The following is a 17,824-nucleotide window of genomic DNA, read 5'->3' as shown; positions in this document are numbered from 1 at the left end:
GGTCATCTATTGTTTGCACATATTGCAAGAAACACGGTCATTCTATTGAAATCTGTCGCCGTAGGCAACGCGAAATAAGTGCATATACGGTAGGGCGGAACTGTCATACGATAGATCAAAACGGTAACAGGCGCAAGAACGAATATGACAAAAATTGGAAAGATAAAATTGATTGTTGGAATTGTGGTAAATTAGGACACTTTAGAAGAGAATGTACTCAAAGGAAAACGTACATTAATCGAAAAAAACTAGGAAATTCTTACCAAAAAGGGGTCTATGGTAAGAATGAAAAAGTCGAGACATATAATATCGCTTTGTGTGGTAGTCCAAATTCTTGTATTATTTCAACAGGTGGTTATCAATTTAGGAGCTTGATAGACTCGGGCGCTGAAGTCAGCATCGTGAGTAAACGTACTTATGATATGTTAAAACACAAACCAGCACTGATAATAAAAAAGTAAATCTAAAGTCGGTAAATGGAAATTCATTACATGTCCACGGAAGTGTAAAATTGAGATTCAAAATAGGGAGCATATATAAAGAGCACATGTTTATTGTAGTAAGTAACATAAATAGAAATGTTATTTTAGGAAGAGACTTTTTACAAAATAATGGTGTCCGTTTATACTTTGATTTAGGATGTTTGAGGATTGATAACTGTTATGTACCTCTAGAAGAAGATGTACATCTTTCAACGATAGCGAGATTAACTAGACATACTGTGTTAAAACCACAAACTGCCTATAGACTCTTTGCTCAAGCTAAAAGAAACTGCATACGTTCAAATACGAATTATGAATTCAATGGAATAAGCAATTCTTTCTTTGATAATGAACCCGGTTTAACAATTGTTAATTCAGTCGTCAAGACAACGCGTGATAGACAATTTCCCATTTTAATTATAAACAATACGCACAAAACAATAAGGCTTAGACGACACTGTGCCATAGGGCGAATAACTTCGGTAAATGATAATGAAATATGCTCAGTACAAGAAGTTATTAAAAATAATCAGCCGAAATCAGGTTTATCTAAAGATGAAATCTTATCAGATTTACGTGTAGATGAAAATCAAAAAGAAAATATTCTACCGATACTCTTAAAACACAGAACACTCTTCGCAAGAAATAATTTAGAATTAACACAAACTTCAGCGATAGAATTTACCATAGATACAGGGGATCATCCGCCCATTAAATTAAGGCCGTATCGAACACCATTAAACAATAAGGTATTCATAGATAAAGCCATCGACGAAATGCTAGCCGCAAACATAATAAGTCCATCAAGAAGTCCGTGGAGCTTCCCTATTGTTTTAGTAGATAAAAAGAAAAATAACCATGACTCAAACAAAGATAATAAAGACGAGAAAAGGTTTTGTGTTGATTTTCGACAATTAAACAAAATTACAAAACCAATTGCCTATCCATTACCATTAATAGACGATATATTGGCGTTATTAGGTAAAAGTAAATATTTCACCAGTTTAGATTTGATATCGGGATATTGGCAAATACCTATAAAGGAAGAAGACAGAGAAAAAACGGCTTTCGCTTCGGGATTCAGGGGTCTATTTCAATTTAATGTTATGCCCTTCGGTGCCTCCTCTGCCGGTGCTATATTTCAAGAATTGGCTAATAAAGTACTCAAAGGTTGTGAGAGCTTCGCTGTGGCGTATCTAGACGATATTCTAATATTTTCACCTGACTTGCAATCTCATTTATCACACGTAGATACAGTACTACAGAGTCTCAGTAAACATAACCTAAAGCTAAAACTATCAAAATGTCAATTCTTACAAAGAGAGACTAGATACCTAGGCTTCATCATAGATCAAAATGGTATAAGGCCGGATCCGTTAAAGGTAGAAGCGATCCGACAATTCCCTAGGCCAAAGTGCGTGCGCGATGTACGATCCATCTTAGGTGCTGCAGGATTTTATAGGAGATTCTGTCCGTCGTATTCAGAAGTAGTCGAGCCACTCCTTAACCTCACAAGAAAGAATGTCCCATTTAAATGGTCAAAACAATGTGAAGATAGTTTCATACAATTAAAAGACTCATTTACGCAAATCCCTTATCTTTCATACCCTGATCCGAAAAAAGGTTATATACTGTATACTGATGCATCCGATAAATGCATAGGATCTTGCTTAACTCAAAAATGCGGGAATAACGAGACCGGGGATTATGTGGGCGAAAAGCCGATATTTTTCATATCGCACAGATTAAGCCCCACGCAATGCAAATATAGTACTATTGAAAAAGAATGTTACAGCATATTTTACAGTCTAAGTAAATTGCACCATTATTTACACAATGCTGAATTTGTTATAAAGAGTGATCACAGGCCGCTTAAGTATTTATTGTAAAGTCCGATGCAAAACAAGAAAATACAATTATGGGCCTTAAGTATAGCGGGTTACAACTGCAAAATTGAATATATACCGGGAAAAAAGAATATTATTGCTGACTTTCTAAGCCGACCTCCAAAAACCAAAATAAAGAATAATCAATGCGATCAAACAGAACTAGAATTAGATATTAACGATAAACATTTTACGATCAATTCGCAAATAAATAAACAAGACCAAACACGCGAAATTAACGTAATCGACTCTACAAACATTGACCACAAGCAAATAATCGATAATATTATTACCCCGCAGCCAATCCCAGTCGACGACACAGCGTCGAACAATAATATATCAGGGCTTAATATGCAAATAGAACAAGAAAAAGACCCTCATATATCTGAGATTAAAGCGAGATTAAGATTAGGGAAACAGAACAAGAGTGAAGATGATAGATATTTAACGGTTGATGACATACTGTACTACATATCAAACGTAGATGAGGAACCTACTCTCAGGCTGTTTGTACCTAAACACCTGACTGATTCAGTTGTCAAGCAATACCATGATGAAAACGGACATCCTGGGTCTCAAAGGCTTTTCCATCCAAACACTGAAAGAGAAATATTACTGGCCTAAAATGTTCAAAGAATTGAATGATTATGTATCTAAGTGCATTATATGTCAAAGTAGAAATTTAAAAGCAATTAAAGCTCCCATATCGTCAGATACCTCAATACCGCCGTTTCCGTTTTCAGTTGTTTCCATAGATATATGCGGTCCATACCCAACAACGCTTTCCGGAAATAGATATATAATATGTTTCGTGGATCAATTTTCAGGATATATAGAGGCATTTCCGTCGCCGGATAAATCTTCTGATAGCGTAATATACCTGTTAATGAACGAGATTTATTGCCGTCATAGTTGTCCTATAAGAATTATAACTGATAACGGAAAAGAATTCACAAGCACAGCTTTCACTGAAACATTAAAATCAATGAACATTGACCACGTAAAGACGACAATATATCATCCCGCGTCTAATGGCATGAACGAGCGTTCACATGGGACTATGAACAATATACTATCAAAACGGGTTCAAGAAAATGTACAACAATGGGACGTACATTTAAACATGTCTTTAGCGGCAATGAGATTTTGTACATCCGAGACTTCGAAGCACACACCGTTCTTCTTACTTTTTAATAGAGACCCTATTCTTCCAATAGACAACTTGTTAAAGCCTAGACGTAAATACCACGGTGAAGATTATCATAAAATAATATTAGAAGAACAACACAAATCATTTAAAAAGGTATGTGCCCAAATTCAAAAATCGAAACGTAGACAAGCTGATTATGCGAATAAAAATACGAAAGATATTAAATTCGAAATCAATGACCCCGTTTACTACAAAAACTTTCAACGTACAAATAAATTAGACAGTAAATGGAGGCCGTATTATCGTATAATCGAACAAAAGTCGCCGTTAACATACGTAATAAAGAATCAGTTAGACAACTCAACTATTAAAGTTCACGCTGATCAAATAAGGCACGCAAATATCGATGAATGGCCAGTGATAAATCAACCGTTAACGCGCCCGATTAGAAAAGCAAATTTAGCCTTTGCGGACGACACATTATCTTCTGATAGCGATTCAAATACGTCAGTACATAGGTTACCTGTAATTACGCAACAGACCCGACAGATTAGAGATAATACGGACGACGAGTAAATTATATTCCACTTGCGGAACTGCAAAAACATTTGAGAAACAAACAATTCGCGGATATACAGTCAAGCTCCAGTGAATCAGATACGATGCATTACAATAACGGTAATTCACAAAACTCACCTGTACGTAGGTTTGAAAATGATTCTTCAGACGATCAGATGCAAATTGACGCGGTAGCGTTAAAACACAAAAAACGAAAATTGACAAAAAAGACTTCACGTTCAAATAACGCAATGAAGAAAGCACTTTTCACGTGCCTTCAGACAATGGCTGAACACATGTAAATAGATGGACTACAAAATAAAGCGAGATAGATGTCGAGACTTAAAGACCCCAAAAATTTTGTATATAGAGAAATATGTTTTGAATGTATATGTAGTAAATATGTAAAAACAGGATTATAGAGGACGGTATCGTCCGATTTTGATAATGTATCGTCATTAGCATTGATTTACGGGTTTAGAATGAAATGAAAATGTCATATTTAAGTCTACGGGTGATATAATAGATATATTTCAGTAATATGTAACAAACAGAAAATATAAGAATCGTGACTCGCAAAATGCACATAAACAATTAGTAGGTACATTAAGTGGGAAGAAACGCGACATTCCGATGCGTAAAATATAAGAATCGTGACTCGCAAAATGCATACAAACAATTAGTAAGTACATTATCTGTCTATGAACGCCAAGATACACACGTTTGACGCCCATTACTTGATGACAGGCGTGGGTCACGAATTGGGCGAGTAGGTAACGAAATTGGTATAAATAACCCTCAAAATAGGCAGACAGGGCCTCGCCTTCTCTCAGGAAATATTCATTTTGTATTATTTACCTTGACAAGCTTATGACAACGCACTTGACAACGACATTAACCAAGGCTAGCTTATGCCCTACAGCGCTCAGGTAAACAACATTTTAGGCATAAATAACATTTTAATACAGTTTGTAAATATCCTTAAAAACAAAGCAGTGTCCCTTTTATTAGTATAATGTAAAAGATACAACTATATTGCTATGATTCATTACAAATTTGATACTGATCGAATATGTAGTTTATTCTTTTTCGTTTCTTTATAAGAATACCTACATTAAGACAAGGGATTTTGTTTGTAAATTTTTGTTCTCAAGTAAATAAAACATAATAAAGCACAATGCATTTCATTGAATAGACAAACGCGTATAGTTTAAATAAAACATCATAAATTTGCGTCATGAGAATCGCGTTCCTTTAGCACATTAATTTTATTTGGGTATATCTTATCATAGGTGTGAATAGTAATCTGAGTGCTTATATAGCAAATTCCATTAATATGTAAATAAAAGGCCCGTTTATCATTTCATGTAATTGACCCTATAAGATTTGCCAATGCGATATAAGTTAAGGAGAAAAGCAGCGCTCCTGACATCGTTGGCGTGGTTTGCCTGCAGCAACATGCGTTCATAACGCATTTGAGATCGTGATCAGATCTTAACACCCCGACAAAGAAGAAGAATATGTCATCGACATACCGATATCTTCGACGACGATATATCCGTCGAGAATCAGATGACGTAACAGACGACTTCAATTAGGATCCAACATTGTCGCCATGGATCCAAATTGTGAACCAGCATCAGTACCATACAACGAGTGGACTGTTAATGGACATTTCACGCGTCGTCGAAAATGATTTTTAAAGATACGATGATATGAATGGACTTGATGATGAAAAATCGCGCGTACTTTGTACATATATTAGGTGAACATTTTATCGTCTATGAACTTATATATATATGTGTGTTACCTTTATTACATGTACATAAACACTAATTATAATACTACAGTCATGAATGCAGACATTCTCCAGAACTATATATAATACACGTTTGAAGTATTCTAAATCGTGCAACAGCCGAGGACCAACAGCTTCTCCGACCGACCATACTCGTCTTCATTCGGAAGCCGACGTCTTCAATCGACTGCATGTTACCATCTACAACCAGATGTCACATACCGGACGTCTCATCTCTTCACCTAGACGCCACATCGCCTCCAGCAAAGATGTCAAAAATGGACGCTATTCGTATCGGATTTCCCAAACCAGTGACACATTCCACTTCATTGTGATTGACATTGACTATTTAAATATTCCGACGTTTTATTATTTCAGCAGAAACATTCGATAAAAATTTCATTAATAATATGCAGATTTTCATCATATATATGTTTTAGTCACTGATGTTTTCATGTTTGCGTGTTTGATTTTCTACATCGTATGTATTAATATGTTTTCGTTTACTTCCATACTTACATTCTTAAAGATTTTTCTGTATCCTAAAATACATAAAAATCAAATTGAGAGGATAAGTTGTGTCAAATAATGATGAGAAATTGGGTGAAATATTTGGGATTTCTTTATGTACGAAATATTGACAAGTATATCAGTAGCGAGTATGCATTAACAACAAAGGGGTTACAATGCTGTTGACACAAGCCTTAGGCTGTATTTGCATTATTTATTATTTGTACCACAACGCTCATTAACGTGTGCATACTTGAATAGTGACTTCTCCAGATTGTAATTCAGCCAATTAGAAATAAACACACATAGAACACTGACCAATGGGATTCATAACTGAGTTTCACGGGCCAGATGTTAGAGGGAAACAAGTCGGTTAGCGTTTAGACTTGGAGGTGTACGGATCGAGAAAGATACGATCATGTAGCTATCAGACTGTATTTGTATAACCGAAAATATTAAGTATGTTAGACATTAAATTGGACTAGAAACTGATACATGGTGTTGTTGAATATTTTATCCTGTATTATGCAGAGAAATTAACATAAATAGAGAGGGACCGACTTGTCCCATGCGCGGTACGAGAAAATGGGAGTTAATGCAAAACTCGTCATCTTGGCAATTCGCGCATGACGAGATATCGAATGATAGGCTACATACCGGTAATTTAAGAGTAATGAACATTGTTAGTAACTAGGTGTCGTCTATGAACTATGAACGATTACGTGACATAAAGCTTATTGCATAACTTTACAGTTTCACAGCTGATTCAGTGGATCCATGTACAAAGACATTTGTAATAAGCATTTACTTGAACTAAGAAACCTGTTATAATGCATTCTTACTGATATAAGATTAATGGTTGTTATTAACAAGTTTGTCTCATAGCCTTTGTCATTGTATTGGTACAACATTCCATGCAAACAACAAACATTTTCATGATGCAATATGTATTACTTATTTATCAAGGTTCCTTTATAATAATGTTGTTTACTGTGGATTTGATTTGACAACAAATGTTTTCTGTATTGGTTTTCTATAACCACCTGGTAACGCAAATTATGCAACAAATTCCTAGTTTACACCAAACTAGTATAAAAAGGAAATGCAGACCTCCATCTGTACTGCATTCCTTCTTTGTAAATAAGTGGTGTTTTTCTATTTGGCGTTGCAGGTAAGAAACTAATTTTACTACATTATATTTGATTTAATTTGTTTTACTTCAAGTTTCAAATACTTAACTGTTTTATGATAATATAATTATTTATTCAGAATTTTTGTCAGTTTCAATGATAAATCAGTTATGAAATAAAACATGTATACTTACATTAATTGTATTACTATTTCAATGCAATAGAATTAAGTCTGTTAATTTATATCAGTTTAATAAATATGTTTGTTACAGTTTAAGTAAATTAATATTTACTTTCAAAGCGAGTGGCTCTATAGACTTAAATTGTGTATTAGTGATTTTAAGTAATTTGTGTATTGTATTTGTATATTTGACTGCATTCCTTCTTTGTAAATAAAAGGTGTTTTTCTATTTGGCGTTGCAGTCCGGCTTCCTCCCAAACCTCTCACAGAAAAAGTTAAACTACATCAATGAGTCGTTACATCAAAATTATTCGAGTTCAATATTCAATTTTCAAAAGACAATTCAATGAACAAATCGTTTTCCAAATAACTGAATAATATATAAACAAACACTTCTTAACAACTTATCTTGACAACAAACTTCAACAAAAGTTGTTAAAACTGGTGGAGAATACTACAAGATCCCTGAATTCTTCATGCTGAAGAGGCCGACTGCTCCAGGACCCTACTTGCTGAGATCGACCCCAACCCAGGACAGTTCAGAGGAGACCACCCCAAACCAGGACCGGTCAGAAGAAACGAACTTGACCCAGGACCCATCAGAGGAAACGACCCCAACCCAGGACCCATCAGAGGATACCACCCCCACCCAGGTCCCGTCAGAGAAGTCTTCCACCACCCAGGACTCAGTAAACAGTGCCCACTGCAGAAGTCAACCCAAGCTTCTCCTGACATCAGGACCCATGGAATTCGCAGGTAGGCCCTTTTCTGTTGATAATGTTGGTAGATTTGACCCCAAGAAGGATGACGCAAGGGCTTGGTTAGAAAGATATATTTACATTGGTGGTATTTCAAAAACTTCCCCAAGCCAATTGGCACAATGTTTTGGGTTATTTTTAACATTGGGGTCTGCATTTGATTGGTTCATTAGTCTCTCTGATGACATTAAGGAAGATTTTGAATTGTTAAAAACTCAGTTTTTAAGGAGATTTTCACAAAAAGTTGATTTAATACATACAACTTCTGAAATTTTTCAAATGAAACAGAGCCAAAATCAAAAAGTTAAGGATTTTGTTTATGAAGTTGAGAACAAGGCACTTAAGGCAGGTATTTCCCAAGACACTATTTTTAGCGCAATTCATTGTGGGTTACTCCCACATATTAGGGCTGATTTAATAAGAAATCCTCCAAGCAATTTAGATGAGCTTTTAAAAACCTCTGAGCAGCCTGAAAGTGCATATGAGTTAAACCCCCCTCAGGCAAATTTATCAGCTACTTTAATTACTGGTATTGTGCGGAATGCACTAGGCAATGTTAATTTACTGGACCTACACAACAAAGTTGAAAATTTAATGTTCACACAAAATTCTGTAAATGCTGTTGAAGCAACACCTTCTAATAGACAAAATTATGTTGAACAAAGGTCTAATACTAGGGGTACTTTTAAAAGCATCAATTCAAAATGTACAGCTTATGGTGATAGCAAACTTCATCAAATTTCAAAATGTTGGGCAAAATCTAAAACTTGCTATTTCTGTAACAAACAAGGCCACATTCAAAAGGCATGTTTTCATTGGTTGAAAGCTAATAACAGATGACAATTTCCGCCTGCCAGTGGTTACAGAGGGAACCATCTGGAAAGGTCCAAATCTAACAAATATTCTGTGCAACAAAATAAGCATTCAATCGATAAAACTAATGCTAAAACTTCAAAAAAACAATCAAACATTGAAAACAAAAAGCCTAGTCTAAAAAGTAATTCGAATCAAGGCAAAAATAATAAATCAGTTCCATCAATTTCAAATGTTTCAACAGAAACAAACCTACTAAACAACTTCATCCAAATAACAATAGGTACTAGACATCTTAAAGCATTAGTTGACTCAGGTGCGAATTTGTCATGCATTAGCAAATCCCTCTTGAAAAAAATCCGACCGGATATCAAACACCTCAATGCAAGTGACCATTTATGGGTTGTAGATGTCAGTGGCAAAATGATCAAAGTTAAGGGCACAATTATATTAGACATTAAAATAGGAGAAGATTCATTTTCACAGAAATTCTATGTCTTTAACCACATTCATCAGGCTTTAATACTTGGAATGGATTTTCTAACAAAAAATAAGTGTGTTCTGGACTTTGAGAGTTTACAGTTCAAAGCAAATCAAACCAAAAGATCAATAAACATGATTTCCACTCCTAAGGTTGGGTTAGCAAGGCTACAGAATAGTTTGACCATAGAGGCATGCTCTCAGGTGTGTGTGCCAATTAAATGTTCAAAGTTTGAAACTGGTCAGGTTGTTTTGGTCGAAGCTATTAATTCCCTAATGTCAAAAAGCATTGCTTAAGGTAGGGTTGTTGTAAAGCCGACTAATGGCAAGAGTTCATGTTTGCTAATGAATCCCTTACCTTGTGATGTGCATATTAAAGCAAATACTGTGATTGGAAAACTCATTCCTGTCCATGAGGACTCAATTAGAAAATTAAATGATGATGATGATGATGATGATGATGATGATGATGACGATGATGATGATGATCTGTGCGAACCTGATGTTCATGTCTTGACAGAAGTTGAGGTGAATACCATTCTCAATACTTGGGTATTGATGTTGATGGCCAATTTCTTACTATTGAACAGAAACAAAAATTGAAACGGTTTATTGCTTCAAACAGGGATATGTTTGCTAAAGATACATCAGAACTAGGGTGTACTGATTTGCATCATCATAGGATTGAAACTGGTGATGCTGTTCCACAGCGTCAACCTCCTTATAGAGCGTCCCCTCAGGCTAAGGCAGAAATAGAGTCACAAGTCAAGGATATGTTAGACAATGACATTATTGAACCATCAGATTCCATGTGGGCAGCCCCAGTCATTTTGTGCAGAAAGAGAGATAACACTTTCAGATTTGCAATTGATTATAGGCGTCTCAATGCTGTAACTCAACCAATCAATTTCCCTTTGCCGAGGTTCGAAGATGTTGTTGATTCTGTTTCTGAGCAAAATTCTAAAATTTATACTGTGTTGGACTTGAAGAGTGGTTTTCACCAAATTCCATTAGACCCTGAGACAAAGCATAAAACAACATTTGTTACACATGAAGGTAGTTATAGTTTCAAACGCCTTCCATATGGTCTTCGAAATGCACCTGTAGCTTTTCAAATGGTAATGGCTCAGGTCTTAAGAGGTATCAATTTCAAATTTGCACTTGTTTATGTTGATGATATCATGATCCACTCTTCTAACTTTGACCAACATTTAGAACATTTAGAGCTAGTTTTCAATAGACTAAGGCAAGCTAATTTAAAATTACAACCCAAAAAGTGCAATTTTGCAGCAAGCCGCGTTGAATATCTTGGACATTTATTCACAAGCACCGGCATTGAGGTCAATCCAAAGAAAATAGAATGTGTTAAAACTTTTCCAAGACCAAAAACCCCACGTAATGTCCGTGAATTTCTTGGTTTCTGTAACTACTACAGAAAATTCATAGCAGGCTTTGCAGCAATAGCTAGTCCTCTTAATGAACTCCTTAAGAAAGAAATTCCTTTCAAGTGGACTGATAAATGTGAACTAGCTTTTCAAACTTTAAAGGAAAAACTAATTTCAACCTTTAATTTTAGTGTTCCCTGACATGTCAAAACCTTTCATTCTCTCTACTGACGCATCTGACTCAGCCATAGGCTTTGTGTTAGGTCAGTTAGATGATGAAAAGAAAGAAAGAGTGATTTCTTATGGAGATCGCTCACTTAGGGGTAACGAACTAAAATGGAGCATTTATGAAAAAGAATGTTTAGCACTTATTGAGGCCATAAGTCAATTTCATCCATACTTAGCAAATTCTAAATTCACTGTTTATACTGACAATATGGGAATGAAATTTATTCAAAATCTCAAAGACTTGACTGGCAGAAAAGGTCGATGATCTCTTAAGCTGCAAAGTTATGACTTTGACATCATTCACAAACCAGGGCTTAAAAATGCCAATGCTGATGCATTAAGCAGACGATCATATGACATTGATCCAACCAGTGCTTCTGTTAATGCAGTTGACTTGAGCAGCAAAAAGCATCAATCTATACAAGTAGAATTCAGCCATTCTGCTCAAAATTCTGTATTGCATGAGGTGCCCTTGCTGGCGGCGTTGGACATTGTTGATGATGTTGATGATCTGCAGTCTGTTGATTTGCATGATTTTTCATCAGATCTTTCAAAAGAACAATGGGCTTGTTCTGAGTTAAAGGAAATTTTAGATTACCTTGTCCACAAGAAACTGCCAGATGAAACCAAAAATCATCGCTCAATTGTTATAAAGTCTGAGCAGTACTTTCTAAAGGACAATGTCTTGTATCACATCTGTGACCCCAAACACAAGAAAAGGAAACGGGACTCCGAACTTTTTTCACAGGTAGCTGTTCCTAAACACTTAAGGGAAGATGTCATGAAATCCTATCATGAAAAACATGCTCACTTGGGTTTTGATAAAACCTATTTTGCAATTAGAAGCAAGTATTACTGGCCAGGGATGTATGTTGACATCGAATACCATGTTAACACTTGCATTGCTTGTCAAAAGTCTAAAAGGAATTATGCTAACCATAAAGCCCCTCTCTGTCCTCTGCCAGTTGCATCTCATAGCTTTTCCAGAACTCATGTTGACATTCTTGGACCCCTTCCTGTCACAAAAGACAATCACAAGTACATTTTAGTTGTGGTAGACTCTTTCTCTGGTTGGTGTGAGGCATTTCCACTTCAAACACAGGAAGCGTCAGAAGTAGCGAAACTTTTATTTGAAGAAATTTTCTGTCGGTATGGCGCTCCAGACATTCTAGTCAGTGGCCGTGGCTCAAACTTTCTCTCTAAACTTGTAGCAGCAGTTTGTGAGAAGTTTCAAGTGACTAGACATCACACATCCTCATTTCATCCTCAAACAAATAGTGTAGTTGAGCGTGTAAATGGTAGCCTTGGTCAAGCACTTAGATCTCTATGCAATGATAACGAAGATAATTGGTCAGACTTCATTCCTACAATAATGATGGCTTTCAGGAATTCAGTCTCATCCTCCACTGGCTTCACACCCTACCAAGTCCTTTTTGGTAGACAGATGAGACTGCCTATAGACACTTCTCTTGTGCCAAAAGAAAATTTGCCTGTTAATGTTAAGCAACATGTTCAACGTTTAAATGAGCAACTCAAATTAACAGATGCAATTGTAAAAGCCAATCGCCTTGGACAACAAGTAAAGCAAAAACTCTACCATGACAAAACATCTAAGGAACCAAACTTTAATATAGGTGACAAAGTCTTAATGACTAAAGAAAATGTTAAGATTGGCCTATCAAAGAAACTCACACCTAAATTCCAAGGTCCATATGAGATCATTGACATAGGTCCAAATTATACATACCAATTAAAATCAATTGCAGATGGAAAAATAAGCAAATCATTAATAAATGCTAACAGACTAAAGAAATATTTTGATGGAGAATCAATAACAAAAGATACTTCAAATGAGGAGCCAGAGCCAGATCTTGCAAATAATGACGAAAATGTCTTGCAACATGAGCCAGATAAAATACTGCAGTATCGATATCAAAATGGCAAAAAGTACTACAAAGTCAGATACACAGGCATTGATGGAAGTTATAACATATGGGTGTATGAACATATGGTGCCTCAAAATCTTAAGACTGAGTATCATAACATGTACACCAATAGAAATCGAAAACGAAAAAAGTTGCAAGTTTATAAAAGACAGTAAACTGTCTGTATACTAATTTTAACTTGTGGAAATCTGCACAAATATAAATATCTGTATACCATTAATAATATGTACACTATTGGGATTGTTTCCAAAATTTAAACATTCAGTTCTTCCAAAAACTATTTAAAGCTTAAGTGTAGGTATACTACCCTAAATGATTAAATGTCTTTCACGCAGATTACTTTTAAAGTAATGAGTCTCACTCATGAAAAAGTGCTAATCGGAATTCCATTAATCTGTCTTGAGGATTTTTATTCAAACTTGGGTACTTTGTCTACAGTCAGGACACTTCCTGTATCTTATGCTTATAGCTTGGATTCCTGTTTGTCCTTGGAACAAAAGTCTGCATTGAAATAGGCATTATGTTTAATATAATATAGCCTTGGCAATTTGTTATTTATTTTATGCATATGGGTTGCATATATAACTGATTTCGAACCATTAAAGAGCAGCCCATTTTTAGACGACTTTTTTTTTGTAATTCTAAGAAGCCAAGGCGAATTCCTTCAAATGGTCAAATCTAGTATACATGTGTATCAACGTTGGGCCTACCAATTGATGGACAGAAGACAATGACTGTCATGTGTATATATGTGTCCATAATTGTGTTTGTTACAAATTTAATTTGTTCATATTTTTATATTGTTTGTATGCTTAATATGTTGTATAATTTTGAGTTACATTACTTAATATGTATGATGACCTGTTTTGATTTATTACTTATATTCCCTTACAATGCAGGAGCATTGTTTTGCGGGAGGGGGGAAGTTTTTATAGGGATTTGTCCCTTTGCCCTCCTTGTTGTGACTAATATTAAAACTTTCTAATTTTATCAATAATGCTTATAAAAGCTTATTGCATATTTTCAATTTTCTCAATAATGCTTATAAAGCTTATTGCATAACTTTACAGTTTCACAGCTGATTCAGTGGATCCATGTACAAAGACATTTGTAATAAGCATTTACTTGAACTAAGAAACCTGTTATAATGCATTCTTACTGATATAAGATTAATGGTTGTTATTAACAAGTTTGTCTCATAGCCTTTGTCATTGTATTGGTACAACATTCCATGCAAACAACAAACATTTTCATGATGCAATATGTATTACTTATTTATCAAGGTTCCTTTATAATAATGTTGTTTACTGTGGATTTGATTTGACAACAAATGTTTTCTGTATTGGTTTTCTATAACCACCTGGTAACGCCAATTATGCAACAAATTCCTAGGTTACACCAAACTAGTATAAAAAGGAAATGCAGACCTCCATCTGTACTGCATTCCTTCTTTGTAAATAAATGGTGTTTTTCTATTTGGCGTTGCAGGTAAGAAACTAATTTTACTACATTATATTTGATTTAATTTGTTTTACTTCAAGTTTCAAATACTTAACTGTTTTATGGTAATATAATTATTTATTCAGAATTTTTGTCAGTTTCAATGATAAATCAGTTATGAAATTAAACATGTATACTTACATTAATTGTATTACTATTTCAATGCAATAGAATTAAGTCTGTTAATTTATATCAGTTTAATAAATATGTTTGTTACAGTTTAAGTAAATTAATATTTACTTTCAAAGCGAGTGGCTCTATAGACTTAAATTGTGTATTAGTGATTTTAAGTAATTTGTGTATTGTATTTGTATATTTGACTGCATTCCTTCTTTGTAAATAAATGGTGTTTTTCTATTTGGCGTTGCAGTCCGGCTTCCTCCCAAACCTCTCACAGAAAAAGTTAAACTACATCAAGGAGTCGTTACATCAAAATTATTCGAGTTCAATATTCAATTTTCAAAAGACAATTCAATGAACAAATCGTATTCCAAATAACTGAATAATATATAAACAAACACTTCTTAACAACTTATCTTGACAACAAACTCACAACAAAAGTTGTTAAACTGTTGATGTGATCACATAGGGATTGAAGGGGTAAATACCAGCCTTTCTGAAGGCACTTGTTATGTTGTCTGGGGAAAAAGCTTTACCGTATGGTCTTGCAGTCAGCCGAGCCACTTCGTATCTTGTGATTGACACCCCTGGGTTAGCATGCATGTATGCTTTGCACTCGTTATTGTAATGGTGTTTCATAGGTCCAAACACACCAATATCAAGGGGCTGGGTGAGATGGCTAGAATGGGGTGGTAATACAAACAATACCACTGAATGTTCCTTAGCCCAATCAGTCAGGGTCAGTGACACATGAGATTTGTGACCGTCATACAGGATCAATGTTGTTGGCTTGTCTGTGCCCTTTACCAGTCCTGCATGGTTGGTGAAATGACCTTTCAGGTATCTTTCAAATAGGTCCCTATTCACAAACCCACTTTCAGTCATGCCTCCATGTGATCCAGGGGCAGCACCTTCTAGCAATTCATCACACCACCTTTTCCCTGGGAAAATGTAAAAGGGTGGTATGTGGTTGCCAAGAGCATTCGCAGCCCCAATGACAGTGACTGTCTTCGTTCGGGCTGATGTTACTGCTTGAGGTTTGGTCAGGTTGCCGCATACTATTTTGGGTGGTTTATGTTCAGTTGAGAATCCAGACTCATCAATGTTAAAAATTCTTTGTGGAGATTGCTTCAGATCATGTTCAGTGAGAATAGAATTTAACTCTTGGAAGTACTTGTCAATGTTTTCCTTGGATGCAGACTTAGCCCTTGATAGAGAGAGACATTGGGGCTTAACGACTTTTAGCTCTTCCCACCTGGAGAGAAAAGAATACATCCAGCCCTGGCTAAGATGTTCTTTTGCCTTAACAGGCTTGTGAAGAGACATTGCATAGTCCCATGCCATGTACTGGATGTCCATTAGAGAGTAGCCATACCCAATGTCTGCCATGTATACAATATGGTCAACCAATTTCCTTTCTTCATCTGTTGTAAATAGTGTGTTTGCCCCATGATGACAGTCGACCGCCACATTTTGTCTGGTTCTGTCCCTCAGTGTTGATTCAGGCACCTGATACACCCTGGCTGCACGATACACAGACATCCCGGACAATGTAGCAGCATATGCCCTTTGCAGATTATTTCTTTCATATGGCTTCTTGTCTCTGCATTGTTTCAATTTCTGAAAAAAATCAAACAGATCTGGTTAATTATCTTTCATTGTTGACTTTAATTTAAATGACATTGTCAATACTTTTATATTCATAATTTAATGAAAGTGTTGAGCCTGACCTATTAACAAAACTGGAAAGAGAATTAGTTTATGTTAACCGTTTTATAATGTGTATTGTCTGACCTTATTGATACGGCAGACGAACTTTTAAACATCGATGTAAAGGTTGACAGGTACCGATTTTTTCTTATTTTCTTAGTTTTTTTAATACATTTTAATGAAAAACATATAAATAACGAAGAAAATGAACAAACTTACCAGTATTCCACTCATTTTCAACCAGAAAATACTACTTCAATGAAAACTGAAAGTAGGTCAGCTTGTAGACAATGTAAACATCGGCTAGGTGGCGCACAACGAAATACCGCGAGACAAGTGATACCGCGAGTCAAGTGATGTTGAGTATACCGGTATCGGCCAAATGAGATTTTTGAGTGTAACAATACGATTTTATGACACACGAGCTAAAATTTTATAGTAAAAACCAACCTTGCATTGTAACTAATGTTATATCATTTTTCTCAAGTTATACAGGCATGTCAAGGACGCTGATGTTTACAAATACCAAACGGTGTAATGGTAGATTTCACCTCTGAAATTTGTACGATAGTACTCGCCCAAACTTCGAGCTTGTTGTTTCATTCAAAATAACACAATGGGGTATATTTTTTTTTATTGTTTCACAATTAGTCTATCTATCTATCTCATAGTACTGCCTCGCGCCTCTCGCGAGTATTATTGGTAGTCCAGGCCACTTAAAAGAAAAAAATCCAAAACCTAAAACAAATTGCAAAAGAAATGCCGGAACTATATTCGAACGGTTTAGGATAAGTTCTACCGAGTATTAAAATTCGCCATCAGTAGGTCGAGCGCAAATTTGAATTTTTGCACTTGCAAAATGCTACCTGCGAACTTAATTAATTTATCAATTATTTCAGCGAGAAATAGCACCCTGTTGCATTAAACACTATTTAAACCGAAACAAACCTTAAAAAGTGTAATTCATCATTCAATGTTACCTTAAGATAGAGTAAATACATGTAAAATGCTAACATATGCTTATAAATTTGACAATACTATTATTGTTGTACCGAAAACCAGCAACGTTTGGTGTGAATAACAAAGTCTATGCGGCGACGCGCTTTAGAGCATGTTAAAAAATTAATGGTATACAGTTGAATCTCAATAGCTTGATTAAATTTATCTAAAACTATTTATTTAATAAAAA

At 35.3% G+C, this 17,824-nt stretch overlaps 1 protein-coding gene across 1 annotated transcript in view; it reads right to left on the bottom strand.

Annotated features, from left to right (window-relative positions):
* The window catches only part of LOC127861409 (bifunctional 3'-5' exonuclease/ATP-dependent helicase WRN-like), a 73,273-nt gene extending 56,094 nt beyond the window's left edge, over positions 1-17,179 (bottom strand). The window contains exon 1 of the mRNA XM_052399866.1: positions 17,086-17,179. Coding sequence (XP_052255826.1) covers positions 17,086-17,092 — 7 coding nt within the window. The 5' untranslated portion in view covers positions 17,093-17,179. The remainder of the gene's footprint in view (positions 1-17,085) is intronic.
* Between the last annotated feature and the right edge of the window lie 645 nt (positions 17,180-17,824).

This window comes from Dreissena polymorpha, chromosome 16, assembly GCF_020536995.1.
Source record: "Dreissena polymorpha isolate Duluth1 chromosome 16, UMN_Dpol_1.0, whole genome shotgun sequence".
Classification (NCBI taxonomy): Eukaryota; Metazoa; Mollusca; class Bivalvia; order Myida; family Dreissenidae; genus Dreissena; species Dreissena polymorpha.
Note: the sequence above shows the minus strand (reverse complement) of the source record. Positions and strands in the feature narration are given on the sequence as shown.